We start from the raw sequence: 14,698 nt of genomic DNA on the forward strand, positions 1-14,698 counted from the left end.
AGGTACACCAAAGACATGCACAAGGACATTCCTAGCAGCACTACTTGTAACATCCCAAATCTAGAAACACCCCAAATGTCCATCAAGGGTCAAATGGAAAATAAGCAGTGGTGTGTTCACAGCATGGCATACCACACAGCAACGGGAGAGAACAAATTACAAGTAGAGGCCACAGCATGGCTAAACTTCACAAACACAATGCCAGTGAAAGAAGCCACACACAAAAAGTACGCACTGTAGCATCCTGCTTATAGGAAGTACAAAATCAGACCAACCTAATATACGGTGTTAGGAGTTGGGATGGTGGTCACCTGGGGTGACTAGATGGGGTTCGGGGGCTCCCGGGGCCCTAGTTCTTGATCTGGGGGCTGCTTTCACTTTGAACAGAAAGGTAGTCAGCTTTGTGCGACAAGCCCTCTCTCGATCAGGGGGCTGCCTGGTGTGTTTTGTTTGTGAAATTTCAAGCTGTACACATTCGACTTCTGGAAGTTCCTGAATGAATGTTATATTTTAATTTTTTAAAAAAGCAAAACGAAACCAACCAACCCACCGATCCTTCAAAGCGCCCCTCTGTCCTCACCACCAGCAGTGGCCCTCAGAGTTTGGGGAGCCCAGGCCCCGGCTGACCCCCTCCTCCCTCAGCAGCCCCTCCCTCCCTCTCGCCCCTTTCATCCAGCCACACTCCTGCCTCAGGACACTTGCTGGTGCAGTTCCCTCTGCCAGGAAAACCCCATGCGGGATAACGCCCTCTCATTCTGTACTTCCTGATCCTTGTCACTTCCTTGGAACGCTCTCCCTGAGGTGAGAAGACCCTGGAACCAGACAGGCCTGGGTCTCGGGGTCTTTGTCTCTCTAGGCCTATCTGCTCATCAGTGAAATCGTCACTAATCAGGGGCAACGCAGCCAGACCTGGGATGGCTGCCCTGTCCCAGGGAACTATTCTGGGAAACTCACAGCCCACTCCTCACACCTCCTGCTCCTCAGAAGCTAATAATGGCAGTGCCTGAGGAAGCCGGGGGCAGGTGACAGGGAGACGGGGCCAGCTGACCCACACAAGCCCAGGCTGGGCTGGCTGGGGAGCTGAGCACAGCCAAGGGAGGCCAGGGGGCCCTCCTGGCTGGCTGGTGGGTTCTGAGTCACCATCATCCCCCCAGCCCTCTGGGCCGAGCCCATAGCCCTGGCTCCAGCTGTCCTGCAGGCTCGGAGAGCGAGCCATTCTGCTCAGTGGGATTCCCTGGTTTATCTTCACTTCTCCCTACAAGCATTTATATCATTTATCAGGCACTTGTTCTAGGTCTGGCCTGGGCCAGGCTCAGATATGTAACGGGCCCTGTCTTCATGTTGTGCTGGGCTTCTCCAGGTGTGGCTAGAACCGCTTGTATCAGAACCCCAGTACATAAGAATGCAGACTCCAAGGCTCAACCCAGATCTGGACCAACCCAGGCCCCACTGGGACCCAGGGATCTGCATTTCCTACAAGCTGATCTTGGTGCTGCATGAAGTCAGAGAACCATTGAACCATTGCTTACTGGGACAGACAGACAAGGAACCGACTGCAGTCAAGTGTGGTCAGTGCTGAGGTAGGAGAGAGGATGCATCTGTGGGAGCCCAATGCAGGCTCCTCACCCAGCCACGAAAACCTCTAAGTGAGAACAAACACCTGAGCCAGACTGGGCCAAGCAAAGTGGGGCAGGAGGGGTGATGCATTCCAGGCAGTGGAACAGCATGTGCAAAGGCTAGGAGGCAGGAGGGGGATGGGCGCTTTACTTGGACTGTCAGTAATTCAATCTAGCCTGAGAGAGTAGGGGTTGGGGAGGGAGAGGTGGGTGGGAAGGTGTGGCTGTTTATGCAGGGCCTTGTAGCCCACCGAGAGGAATGTTTTGGAAAAACCGAGGTGTAGGTGGAAAACCAACCGGCTTCTTGTTTAAAACGCTCCCAAGATACTTCATTAAGCAGCATAAATGTGACTGAATCAATAAATCTTTGTTAATTGAATGAAAGGAGGAAAGAGTCTTTAACTTCAATTAAGCTCCCATTCTTATCATCCCTTAAGCTTCCATTTTTTAAGGCGTTTAGGGCGCCAACTGTGCGCCCCGCCCCGGGAGTTCCCTCTCCCATCCCACACACTTTTAACAGAAAGGTGGACGGCTTTGTGTGACCTGCCCTGTCGCCAGTCAGTAAATGGGCAGAGAAAAATAAGGCCCCTACGGGCCCCTATGGCCTCAGTTTACCCATAACTAAAAGTAGGTGGGTTCAGACCCCATCGTACCAAGGATGCGTCCCCGCTTGGAGCATGCGCTCTGACGAGCGCCCAGGTCCCGCCGACCCGAGGCGGGCTCCGGGTACCGGGAAAGCCTTCACTCGGCGCAGGTCTCAGCCAAACCAAAGCTCCCACCAAAGTTCTACACGTCCCCCAGGCTAGCGCCTGATTGGCCCGCCCTGCCCACACTGAGAGCCGGCATCACCTTCTGATTGGCTGCTCTGCTCTCTGCTGTGCGCTGGAACCCTCCTCTCCCCTGATTGGCTAGGCACCTACCTGCGCTCGTCCCGGATTGGGCGCCGGCTTGGCCGCTCGCAGGCTCCTAGGGGCCCCGCTCTCTGATTCGCCGCTCGGGCCAGCCCCACGGCCTGCACGCTGAATGGCTGCGCCGCTACCTGTATCGGCCTCCGATTGGGTGCGCGGCGCCTCCCCGGCGTGATAGGTCAGGACCACCGCCCCCCTGACTCCCCATTGGCTGCTCGGAGAAGCCCGGTCTCCGGGTAAGATGGCAGCGGACGGACAGTGCTCGCTCCCCGCTTCATGGCGGCCAGTGACCCTCACCCACGTCGAATATCCTGCAGGTAAAAGGCGGCCTCGGCTCCGAGGCTTCCTTCCCGGGGCCGGCCCCTCCGCCCTGGGTGCTCGGGCCCGCGCGAGCCCTCGGAGGGGGCGCCGGGGGGCCGGAGTGGGAACTGTCAAACAGTGAGCCCTGGAGGGGCTCGGCCGGCTCGCGCGCCGCGCAGGCGCAGTAGCGCGGCGATGAGCTGGGCGAAATTGTGAGCGGCTCGCTCGCGCACTCTGCGGCTGCGCGGCCGGGGCGCTCCCCCGGGTCCCGTGGCGCGGGTGGTCTGTAGTGGGTCGGGGGTCTGTGTGAGGCGGGAAAGGATCACTGGCCTGGACCTGGGGCTTTCTTCCCCGCCCTCCCCGGAGCCAGGGAGGCCGGACTCCCTCCTCGGCGTGCAGGGAGTGCCTGTTTCCTTCAAACAGTGCTCTGGGGCTGCCTGGAAGAGAAAGAGCTCCCCGTTGCTGGGAGTGTGCAAAGCGAGACCGGGCGACTGTTCGTTGTTTGAGTACTTCTGGTGCTACGCCCTGAGCAGGGCATTGCTCCACAACAGTGGGGACCCGGTGAGGGGACAGGCAGCCCCCGGGGTCTTGACTTCTGGAGCTTTCCATAAGATGCATCTCTAGAAGCGCAGAGTTTTCCAGCTGGGAGGTCCTTTAGCGACCTTTCTGGAGACGGTCTAGTAGAGTGATGCAGAGCTTGGGCCTTGGGGTCAGGGGTATCTGGGCTCAAGTTCAGGCAGAGGCCTTGTGCAGGTGACTTCACCTCTCTGCTCAGTTACTTCGTCTCTAAAGTGGGACTCATTGCAGTGCCTCCTTCTCGTTGTGGTGTGAGAATCAAATAACAGGAAGCATGAGAAATGCTGAGTGCAGTGCGTGGACACAGTAAACATTTAATGAGTAACTGCAGCTTAATAATGACTGATAATACTTTATCCCGCTTTCCCAGGGCCCTCTCAAGTCCGCCCCACCCTCCCTGGGTAGGATGGTTGGGTGTCGGGGGAGCCCCTCATTGAGACCTGGTTGTCTGAGGAAGGGCCTGCTTGTGCTGTGCTCATGGGCAGAGATGTGAGAGCCTGGCCCTGCTGAGGACCCCAGGGCGGGATGCCAGGGAGCTTTAGGCTGGGAGACTGGGTGTTCTGAGTTATACTGGGGCTAGGGCGGCCCTGCCAGGTCCTGGGCCCTACTTGCCTGCCTGCTCACCCACCATCCATCCAGCCAGCCAGTATCCACTGAGCGCCTCCTGAGGGCTAGGCCCTGGGCTGGCTCTGGTTTAGAATGGTGAACAGGCAGATATGTCCCCACAGTCCTGGACTGTGGAAAAAAAACCCACTTTACAGGGGGCAAGCTGTGGCCTGGAGATGGAAGGGACTTAGCTAAGGCCTCAGCACCTTCGTCACTTGCCCCCCACCCTCTGGCCTCAGAGGAGCTCACAGTCTAACCAGCAAGAAGAAAAGACCTGGCAGTTGTGAGGAGTATGATGCAGGCTGTGACAAGGGACCTTTGCAGGAACTGTGGGTGCCTGGAGGAGGGACCTGGCTGTGCCCTGGGGCATCTGGCAAAGTCTGACCCCCGGCTAACTCTTCTGTGGCCCCCTGCGCTTCTCCTTCGTACCCCTCAGCACACTGATCCTTGCTTCCTTCATCCATTCACTTAACATCGTTTTTGAGCTCTGCTGGGCTTGAGGGGCCCCATCCTTGCTCTCTCACGGAGCCTACCGTGGAGAGGGAGAGACAGACGCTGGCCCAATATCTACACTAACAAGCATATCGTGAGTGATGCCTGATTACTGATTCCTCCCAGATGGAGAGCTCCACAACAGCAGGAGCATATCTTTTTTTGCCACTGTGGTGGGTAAATAATTTATGTTGAGTTAACCTGGGCAGCATCCCAGGTGGAGGAACAGTGTGTGCGAAGGTCCAGAAGTAGGGCAGGGCAACGTGCGCTCAGGGAACCTGAGTTCGGTCCCTAGAATTGGAGCAGAGGCTGGGAGGGAAGCAGGCCCAGGAGTGCAGGGCCTCATGAGCTGGGCAGAGGGAGCCACACAGGGGCTTGGATCAGAGTGGCGAGGCCAGAGTCGCTGACAGCATCTGTAGGAAGGCCCAAGGGTGTTGCTGGCTGTGGGACAGGCCATGGAGATGGCCAAAGGTTTGGAGGCACCAGCTACGCCCTGTCCTCACAGCCCGGTGCCCTGGGCATCAGCTGGGCAGCTGAGAAACCCAGAATTTCAGGGCTACAAGGGACCAGGCCACTGTGTGGATGAAGAGACAGGGGTCCAGAAGAGGGAAGAGCCTCACCCAGTGTCACCTAGCAGGCCTGCAAGTGATGGCCCGAGAGCTGAACCATGCCCTCTGATCCCAGTGTGGCCACGGAGCTGCCCTGTCTCAAATGGTGGGGGTGGCCTTTGGACTCGGCATCACCTTGCCCTTGGGCAAAGGAGAAAGTGGCTCTTGTCTCTTGGCTTCAGTGTCCTCATCTCTCAGAAGGGTTGGTGGTCCCCATGCTGCCTCCCTCCCAGGCCAGTTAGGAGGGGAAGAAGCGAGAGGTCAATAGGTAGCCATTTCTTGCCAGTAGGAAGGCAGTGAGAAGCGGGGGTGGTGCCAGGTGGCCATATTGGGCTATGCACCCTCCACCCAACCCTGGCCTTGGGTCAACCCAAGTCTGTGTGGTGTCCAGAGAATACCTGGGTCCCCTGGAGGCTGAGGCTGGGCTGGGGCAGCCCATGCACCTGCCCGGCTGCCTCCTGGTACAGGGCTTGGGCTCAAGGGTCAGACGAAGCCGGGTTGAAATTCCTGCTCCAGCGGGGTAATGAGTATCGGGCCAGGCCACAGACTGGGATTTTAGTCCAGATCCCACCTCCTTCTGGCTGTGTGACTTTGGGCAAGTCACACAACCCCTGTGGGACTCAGTTTCTTCATCTACAGAGTAGGAACAGTGAAGGCACCTGCTTTAAACTCACAGTCTGAGCTCAGGAAATAGACGCCGGCACGTTGCACCCGTGACCGAGTTGTTCCAGCCAGCTCGTCGACGGAGGCTGCCACAGCAGCCTGGCCCTGCTCCCGGGCCTGCTGGGACCTCCTTCCTGGCTCAGGCCCTTCTGATGCCCGAGCCCCGTCCACCTCCTATTCTGTCTCTCCCAGGTGATCTCTCTGGCCACCTCCTTGCCTACCTGAGCCTCAGCCCTGTGTTTGTCATCGTCGGTTTTGTGACCCTCATCATATTCAAGCGGGAGCTGCACACGGTGAGTGAGTCTGTCCCCACCACCCCTCACCGCCCCCCCTGCTCCCCAGTGTCCCCAGCACTGGGAGGAGGGGCCGCACCGCTTCATCCCTGCCGTGCCTCCACCTTTCTAGAGATGTGGGGAGGGTCCTGGCTGCTCCCAGGTTTACCACTTGGGTGGGGAGGTTCAGGTGGAGGCCCCATCTCTGGGGCTGGACGGCGGCCAGCAGGCAGAGTCCCAGCTCATTGCACATCTTCCCGGCAGATCTCATTCCTCGGGGGCCTGGCACTGAACGAGGGGGTCAACTGGCTGATTAAACACGTCATCCAGGAGCCGCGGCCCTGTGGAGGTAGGGCCTGGGCAGCAGGGGTCTGGGGTGCCCCAGGTCGGGGCTTCCCTGGGAGGCCTGCGTCCTCCCATCACTCCCTGTTCCTTCTCTTTCCCAGGCCCCCACATGGCAGTGGGCACCAAGTACGGGATGCCCTCCAGTCATTCGCAGTTTATGTGGTTCTTCTCCGTCTATTCCTTCCTTTTCCTGTACTTACGGTGAGCTTCTGGTCTGGCTGGGGCGGCCCTGCGCTGGCCCCAGCCAGCTCTGTGGGGCTCACTGCTAGCCTTTTGGATGCCTCTTGGGGTTGGCCTCTGTGGGGGTGGGAGTAGCTGCAGCCAAGGCAGAAGGTGCCCATGGAGCTTTGGGATGGGACCAGGGGCTCTTTGGGAGGGCTGAGGCTGTCTGACAGGCTTGTTTTCCCAGAATGCACCAAACAAACAATGCCAGGTTCCTGGACTTGCTGTGGAGGCACGTGCTCTCCCTGGGTCTCCTCACCGCGGCCTTTCTAGTCTCCTACAGCAGGTATGGAGGAAGCGAGAGCCCCCCCGCCCCCACACCCTACCCACTGGGGTCTTGCTGGATTCTTGGTCCCTATTGAGCCCCATTGTGGACCCGCATCGCAGAGCCTAGAGGGCAGGGCGGGGAAAGGGGTCCCAGGCCTCTAGTTTTAAAGGGATGGGGCTCCAATTGCCCTTTCCAGCTTAGTCCTTTCTCTCTCCTCACGGCTGAGCCCAGTGTTCTAGGGGCACCTCCGCACGTCAGCCAGCTGCTCCCAGCATCCTGGAGGAGCCCCTTGTAGACGGACTCAGAGTTCCGGGGCTGGATAGAAGGGAGGAAAATCCCAGCCAAGCCATCCCTTCATTTCTAGACTCAGGGGAGCCCCTGGTGGGGTCCAACCCCCTGCCTCCTTCTGGAAGTAGATCTGAGGCTCTGTGTTCCCAGGAGTCTGTCCTGTCTGTGTGTGTCCCCCGTGTGCATGAACAGGTCCCTGGGAAGCTGGCACTTGGCACAGGGGATTGTGCAGGCCTGCCTCTGGCTTGCTTTCATGAGCTTCCCTCTGTCCTTGGCCCAGGGTCTACCTGCTGTACCACACCTGGAGCCAGGTGCTCTATGGGGGCATTGCCGGAAGCCTCATGGCCATCGCCTGGTTTGTCTTCACCCAGGAGGTCCTCACACCGCTGTTCCCCAGGATAGCAGCCTGGTAACTGTCTCCTGTCCCTGTTGCTGTTCCCGCCTTCCTGGGCACTATGGCCTCTGCCCCCTCCTGCAGATGGAGCCATCAGTGGGAGGACCCAGGCATCTTGACCCCAGCCTCAGTCTCCCTGGGATGACAATAGTGCCCAGATCTCTGAAGGGCATAAGGCTACCGGCCTCACTTGGCTGCCTTCCCCCCCACAGGGGTGCCGTCCCCGGCCCAGAGGCCGAGTGCCATCCTCTGTCTTTGTCAAGGCTCTCTGGGACTTAGAAAGCAAGCTGAGTCCTTCTGGGCTGTCTGTATCCTGTGGCGGTGCCCCTGCCCTAGAGTCACACAGGTGACACATCTGGGTCTCTCAGTCTCAGGGGTCTATGGCCAGGCAGAGACTCAGAGCAGTGGGGGAGGGTACAGCGCCAGCCCCAGGCACTGGTGGAGGAGTCTGGCTGGTGACGGGCTCAGGTCCTGATGTGGCCCTGGCTTTCTGGGTGTCTGTCTCTCCAGGCCTATCTCTGAGTTCTTCCTAATTCGAGACACGAGCCTCATTCCCAACGTACTCTGGTTTGAGTACACAGTAACCCGAGCAGAAGCCAGGTGAGTTAAGGGGACGACAGTCACTGGGTCCTGGCTCCATGGGGCACAGCCCCAGGGCAGCCACTGCTTCCATTTTTGGAGGGCTCCCCAAGAGCCAGGCACCTGCCTAAGCACTGTTCTCGCACTGCCTCATTGAGTCCTCCCCTGCACCCCATTTTACAGATGAGGAAACTGAGGCTCAGAGAGGAGAGGAGGAGTCACTTGACTGAGAACTTACAGATGGTGGGTAGGGGAGCTGGGCTGCGACCCAGGCCGTCTAGCCCAGAACCAGAGAGCTGGGCAGCCGAGATTCCCAGGGCGCCTGTGTGTGGACTCCCCTTGGGGCTGTTTAGCCCAGATTCTTTCCTGGAAATGGGTAAACCGAGGCATAGTGGGTGAGAGGCTGCCTGTGGTTGCACAGCAAGTCGAGGCAAAGAGGGGTTTTGGAGCCTCTTGACTCGGCTGTCCCACTCCACTCACCCCAAATCCTGGGTGGGGTGCCTGCAGGGTGGGGCTAGGCCTGGCTCCTCCCCAGGTTCAGAAGGGAGCTGAGGGGTCGTCGGGCTCCAAAGCAAGGCTGGGAGGTTTCCCAGGAGCTGGTGAGAGGAGCCATGGTGGGCAGGGCGTCGGAGCAGCCGGGAAATGTGTCTAGTGCATCATGGTCCAAATTATCCTAACGAGCTTAAGGGTAAAGTCCTGGATCGTGAAGAAAGGGGATTTGAGGGGGTTAGGGCAGGCAATCCCATTATTGGTGGAAAGGGCCCAGCTGGCCCAGGCCCAGCTCTCCACCTGGCTACCGGAGTGTCTCTGCCCCACCTGGCCCCGCCTGGCCCTGCCCTCCCCACCTGGCTGGCTGCCACCTGCCTTCGTTTCCCGCAATCTCTGTGCACATCTGCTCTGTGCCTGGCTGTGTGCTGGGTGCAGGCACAGAGTGAGACAGCCACAGCAGGCAGGGGGCACACAAAAGAGGCATCTACCCGTGTGATCAGTGCCCTGTGCTCGGGAGCTCGTGAGAGGAACCCGCTGTCGGGGGAGGTGGTCAGGCCTGATGTCCAGGGGAGACAGACCTGAGTGGGGAGAAAGAACAGGCCTGTTGGAGCTGGGGTTTGGAAGGGAGAGTGCACTCAGAGGGAACAGCATGTGTAGAGCTGCGACGTGGGAAGCTGGTGAGTCCACCCGACAGACAGGCTTGTGTGGCTGCAGCCAGGTAGCTGGGGGTGGGTGAGGCTGGGCCACATCATGCAGGACCTGTGGGCACAGTTAGGCTTCTGGATTCTACCTGGGACCCTAGATGAGCCCCATTCTTCTTTCTGAGCCTCAGCCAGCCCCTCTAGAAAATGGGGTGATTATTCCTACTTCCCTCAAGGATAATCCTGGCCCATCGTGGATGTAGCCACACCCCCAAACCAGGTATCCAGTCCCCTCTGTAACCTCTATCAGTAATCTCCTGCCTTTACTTACATCCCTCCCAGCCGGAGGGCTCACTACTTCCTTGTCTCTTTTGGTTGATGGTAACAGAGCCTGCTTGTGCTGGCTTATCTGTAAAGGGGAACGCCCCATCGTTAGCTGGAACCCAGCCAGGGCCCTCTTGTTCTCTCATCCAGGCCCCCACTCCTGCCCTAATCTCTTGGCTCTGTTCCTGGACTCCAGGGCTTAGAAATCTGCGATACAGGCTCAGCCAGAGAGATTGACCCTCGCTAGATCCCAAGTCCAGGGCAGGAGCTCTGACTGACCCAGCTCGAGTCAATCACGGGCTCCTGGGGGTGGGCATTCACCCATCTTGAAGGGACTGTGGATGGGGAGGGACAGCTGAGAGCGCAGGTTGCCGAAAGCCAGGAGGCCCTTCATCTGACCCCCAGGCATTCTCCCATCTCACCCCCTGCCCATTTTGCAGGAACAGACAACGCAAGCTGGGGACGAAACTGCAGTGACCAGTGAGTGTGGCTGGGTCTAGCCTACAGATCTGGCCTGCACGATGCCTTGCAGGATGGACGGAATGACAGAGGGACAAAGCAGAGACCTCTACAGACCCAAGTCACCAAGTGGAGCCTTTTTTTTTCTTATTTTAATTTTAATGAACAAGGTGGACCAAAGGGCCAAGCCAGCCCCTCCACCAGGACCCTGGAGGGCCTGCTGCCAGGGGGCCACACGGCCAGAGAGCCTCGCTGTGCTGCTGCCAGCCCCCGGTCGGGCGGAAAGTGCCCTTGCTGTGGGCGCCAGGGTGTGGGGTACAGGAAGAGGGCTTGCACCTCTGGTCTTGGGGCCAGGAAATCCAGGCAGCGTGAAAAATACTATTTATTTCTTGGTTTTGTCAAAGGCACACGGGATTTTGGAGATGGGGCTGGAAGAGCCTGCTCGGCAGTGGCTGCCCTGCGTACAGAGGGGCCCAGGTCAGCTTCCCAGGCCCTTTGCCCTGAGCCCAGGGGCAGGCTGCCTCTCCCTGGGCCTGAGAGGTGGCCTGGGGGCCCAGGAGGATGGGAGCACCCCTATGCCCTCCCTGCCACCATTGCCATTCCAGAACCTCGTTCAGTGTTTCCTTGTCTGGGGCCAGGGCCCAGAGAGCACGCATCTGGAGGCTGCTATCACTGCGTTCTACCCCATATCCACCCTACACCATAAGGGCTTTTTCTGGTCCCCTGTCCCCAAGACAATGGTCCTTTTCTGACAAAAGAGCCTGCACATGTGGGTGAGCACACCCCGGCTGTTTACAGCCCTTCCGTCCTGCCATCCGGAGCAGTTAGTCTTCATCTCCAGTCGAACAAGACGTGAAGGAACCGGGAGCCGCTGAGCACAGTGGGGCAGTGGGTGCCTGACGTCCCCACACTTCCCCTCCCTCTGGATGCTCTGAACATTCCTCGTCCTTCCTGACCCCCCTCCAAGACGCTGGGAGCCTGCTCGGGGTCACCCTTGAGCCCGGGAGGCAGGCTCAGATCCCCGCTGTCCAGCTCGGAAGACGCCTCTTCCTTCCTCAAGGGAGCTGGTCTCTCAGTTGCTCTGAAATGGAGTTGTGGAGAGGAGATGCTTCGAGACTCTTGCAAGTTTCTCGAACTGAACCAGGCTGCTTGGGTCCTGTGTTTGAATCCCTCTCCTGCCCCGCCTTTTTCTTTATGGAGGTTCCTAATCTGCTGCTGAAGCACAATATTTTGGTGCTTTCTTTTCTCATTTGTTGAAGACAGTGTCCAAAAGCCATTCCAGATGCCAGGACCAGGGGCCTATTTCTGGGGAAGCTTGGTCAGTCCCCACATTTTCCTCCCCTTCCCTTCTTATTTTTACTTTTTACTTTTTGCCTGAGACAAGCCAGGTGTGAGGTGATTTAAGAAAAATCAATGAAATTGTTTACTCTTGTTTTAAAATAAAATCTTGAACTCTGGCGGCTTGAGCACATGTTGACTGAGCTCATGGGAGGAGGCTGGGGGCCGTTGTGGGGACATGTGACCCTGAGGGGCAAGGATATGGTTAAGCACATAAAATCACGAGCATCTCCAAGACATCGAGTCCCTTCTAGCCCCCAGAACCGGGGTTTGAATGCCACTGCATATTCTCCATGAGAGTCTGGGGAGACCTCAGCGCCATTCAGAGTTAGGAAGTTTCCCCTTTTTCCAGTCCCAGTCAGCTCCCTGTGTGGTCCTGGCCGGCTCTGCCCTCCTAAGCCTAGTTCCTCCTCCACGTGACACTCGAGGACCGGGCACAGCCTCCGCCCGGCTGAAGGCCTCCGCTCCCTGTTGAACTCAGTCTTTCGTGAGTATGTGGACAGGGGAGTGTCTTGCTTTGGAAGAAGTAACTCTAAACAGCTGTGTTTTTGGAGGCCTTGGCGAAAGAGATGAAATGTCAAACTCAAGGGCCTGGCCCAAGGCAGGGAGTCTAATCCTTCCCCGATTTGTTAAACCGAGATGTGCAACGGCTGCCCCCTCAGGGTGAGGGTGAACCAGAAGTGATCCCATCCTCACCTGGGCTGCAGGCTGGATTTGGGGGCCACAGTGGACCATGGAACCTCGCAGTTCAGTTAGGCGGCCGCCCCAGGTGTGTGGCAGAAGTGCACAGATCTCTGGAGGAAGGACCCTTCATCCTGGACTTCAGTTATTTGTATAGTTTTTAAATTACAATAACAAAATATAGACAAAGATGGCCACGTACCCAAGGAAATGACAGCATGATTGAGAACCAGCAGAAAACAGATAGTAGACCCACAAGTACCTCAGATCCTGGAATGACCAGACACAGACTGTGCATTGTTTTACCGTTTTAAAGAATGAAAAGACAAACTTGAAAATATCTGCAGGGAACAGGAAACGTTAGAATGAGCCCTGGCAGATTTTACAGTGAATCAAAACTGAAAAATATAATAGCTGAAGTCAGAGTTCAGTAGGGAGGCTGACACAGCTGAAGAGGACTGGAGGAAAGCTCAGAAGAGTCCAAAATGCTGCAAGGCGGTGCGGAGCGGGCTGCTGTCAGGTGAGCCGTGGGATGTTCAGCCAAGCTCACTGCTTTCACTCCGATTGGCACACACCCGCACCCCTACCCTCCGACTTGGGCTCTTGAAGAACCGCCCAGCACACTCACCTGTGGGTAACCCAATCCAGCCTTTCCAGTTCAGTTGGTCGCCAAGTCTCCTTGCACTCCGGCTCATAAGCATCTGTGAAATACTCAATTTCCTCCACCTCTCAGGCCACTCTGGGTCCAGGTGCCACCAGTCCCAGCCTGCGGGCAGCCAAGCCTCGCCACAGGCTTCTGTCATCCCCACCCAGTCAGGCCCCTTCCATCCATTCCTCAGCGTCTTCCTGAAAGCCTCCCATGTCTTGGGATAAAGCCCAAGTCTTTCCGTGGCCCCGGCCGCGAAGAGCCAGCGAAGAGCCAAAGTCAAGTTCATGCCAGCCTGCATAGAGACACTTCTAGAGGATCTAGGTAAAGGCCATGTAATCTTTAATTCATTAATTTTATTACATTCTCAAATTTCAAATGATGTATTGCACAAAATATATTAATTTAGAACCGTTCTTTTTCACTCCTTTTGCAAAAAAAAATTAAATCAGTTCTTCATGTGTGTCATTGGCATCAGGGTTTGGTTGCCCAAGGGACCACCTCTGGGTCAGCTGACCGATTATCGTGGGTCCACTGGCTAAACAGTTTGAGATACAGCAGCACCTCTGGGTTCCATGTGTGACGCTGTCACTGGAAAGTTTATCCAAAGCCACAAGTGCCATTGGCACAACATTCAGGCAGCTGGGTTTTAAAAATCAATGGTGTAGGAGTGTGTGACCCCAACGCTTCCCTGCCAGTGCTGAGACCTTAGAGCCCGTGCTTGCCCCGCATCCCACCGTTGCAAAGTCTCAGGTCACACGTCACACCCTCAAGGAATAATTACTAACTCTTTATTGTTTCCTTGCCTTTTTCTCCCTTACCTGTTCCACTAGGGGACCTCCAAACGTCCCATCGACACTGTCTGGGGTTGTTTAGGTCTGAGCGTGTCTTCCCCCAACAGTACTGGGCAGCTCTAAAGAACTGAGCGAGCCTCCGTATCACGAGATGTGTAACAACTCAAATGCAAGAGGATGCTCTCACTTCTGAAAGATTTTTTGGGGAAAAAACTCTGCCTTATACTCAGACCCATAGGGTTCTTAGAACCTGAATTCCGGGAGTCCTGGTGTCTGGCCGTGTGGCGGCCTGGCCTGGGTCCCTCTCCCCTCCCCAGCACTGCTCACACAGCACTCCAACTCCTGCCATGGGCCCTGCTTCCCGGGACTCCCAGGCGCTGCAGAGGGAGCAGCGTACCTGCACTGTACAGACAAGACCCAGGCTGGGGGACGCCAAGGGCAGCCTAAGCGGGGCAAGGCGCGCCTGCTGTCGTGGGGGAATTCTCTGCCAGGTCCCCATGCTCGTGACCCCTGAACAGGCACTCACATCCCCCTTCCCCTGGCTTTACCCCACCCTGCTGGCCTTGCTGGGGTCCCGAGGAGCCACCAGGCCTAGGACAACACCCCCCAACCCCCATGGTCTGGGGTCCACTTCTTGTTCCCTGGGACTCTGGGTAAGTGGTATGCCTTCTTGGAGCCTCAGTTTCCTCATCTGAAAAATGGAGAAAACTCGTGACCATTGCAGGTCAGCCAGGCCACGAAGCACCTGGCTCACAGGCTCGGTGACCTTCCCGCCCTATTGCCCTGGCCTCTGCTCTTGGGTTTCACATGTGCCTTCCTCAGGGCCAGAGTGTCCCTCAGAGGGAGACTCTTCTCTCTACAAACAGCCCAGCTGACTTTGGGGGGACACCCTGCCTCTGCCAGGTGCATGGGGCTGGGGGCAGGTAGAGGGTTCTGATCAGGTGGCCCCAGGCAGTGGCTAGCGCTGGGGGTGTGTGCCTGCTCAGCCACCACTCCTGCTGGGCTCAGCTGGGGGTGGCAGGATGAGGCCTTGGGCCCTGGGTATCCATCACACACTTCAGCCCTCCAGACCCGAGGCTACAGGGCCCCACAGCCCCCTGGGAGAGCTGTCCCCACCCACAGCCCATGGGACTGGAGAGGCCCAAGTCATGGGTAGGAGGGAGCTGTCTGTGAACACAGCCCTGAGTCT

At 57.5% G+C, this 14,698-nt stretch overlaps 1 protein-coding gene across 1 annotated transcript; it reads left to right on the forward strand.

Moving 5' to 3' along the window:
• Positions 1-2,643: 2,643 nt before the first annotated feature.
• Positions 2,644-11,507, forward strand: DOLPP1 (dolichyldiphosphatase 1). The gene is made up of 8 exons (XM_046644978.1): positions 2,644-2,841; positions 5,962-6,062; positions 6,306-6,390; positions 6,488-6,587; positions 6,796-6,894; positions 7,445-7,573; positions 8,069-8,158; positions 10,032-11,507. The coding sequence occupies exons 1-8, from the start codon at positions 2,766-2,768 to the stop codon at positions 10,066-10,068; spliced, it is 717 nt and encodes a 238-aa protein (XP_046500934.1). The 5' UTR covers positions 2,644-2,765; the 3' UTR covers positions 10,069-11,507.
• Positions 11,508-14,698: the final 3,191 nt, after the last annotated feature.

Source organism: Equus quagga, chromosome 1 (genome assembly GCF_021613505.1).
Source record: "Equus quagga isolate Etosha38 chromosome 1, UCLA_HA_Equagga_1.0, whole genome shotgun sequence".
NCBI classification, from domain to species: domain Eukaryota; kingdom Metazoa; phylum Chordata; class Mammalia; order Perissodactyla; family Equidae; genus Equus; species Equus quagga.

Excerpts from the sequence above, each read along its gene's own strand:
- DOLPP1 (XM_046644978.1), top strand. The coding sequence starts at position 2,766 with ATGGCAGCGGACGGACAGTGCTCGCTCCCCGCTTCATGGCGGCCAGTG. Across the intron at positions 7,574-8,068 it reads TTCCCCAGGATAGCAGCCTG|GCCTATCTCTGAGTTCTTCC; the intron begins GTAACTGTCTCC and ends CTGTCTCTCCAG. Across the intron at positions 8,159-10,031 it reads GTAACCCGAGCAGAAGCCAG|GAACAGACAACGCAAGCTGG; the intron begins GTGAGTTAAGGG and ends CCCATTTTGCAG.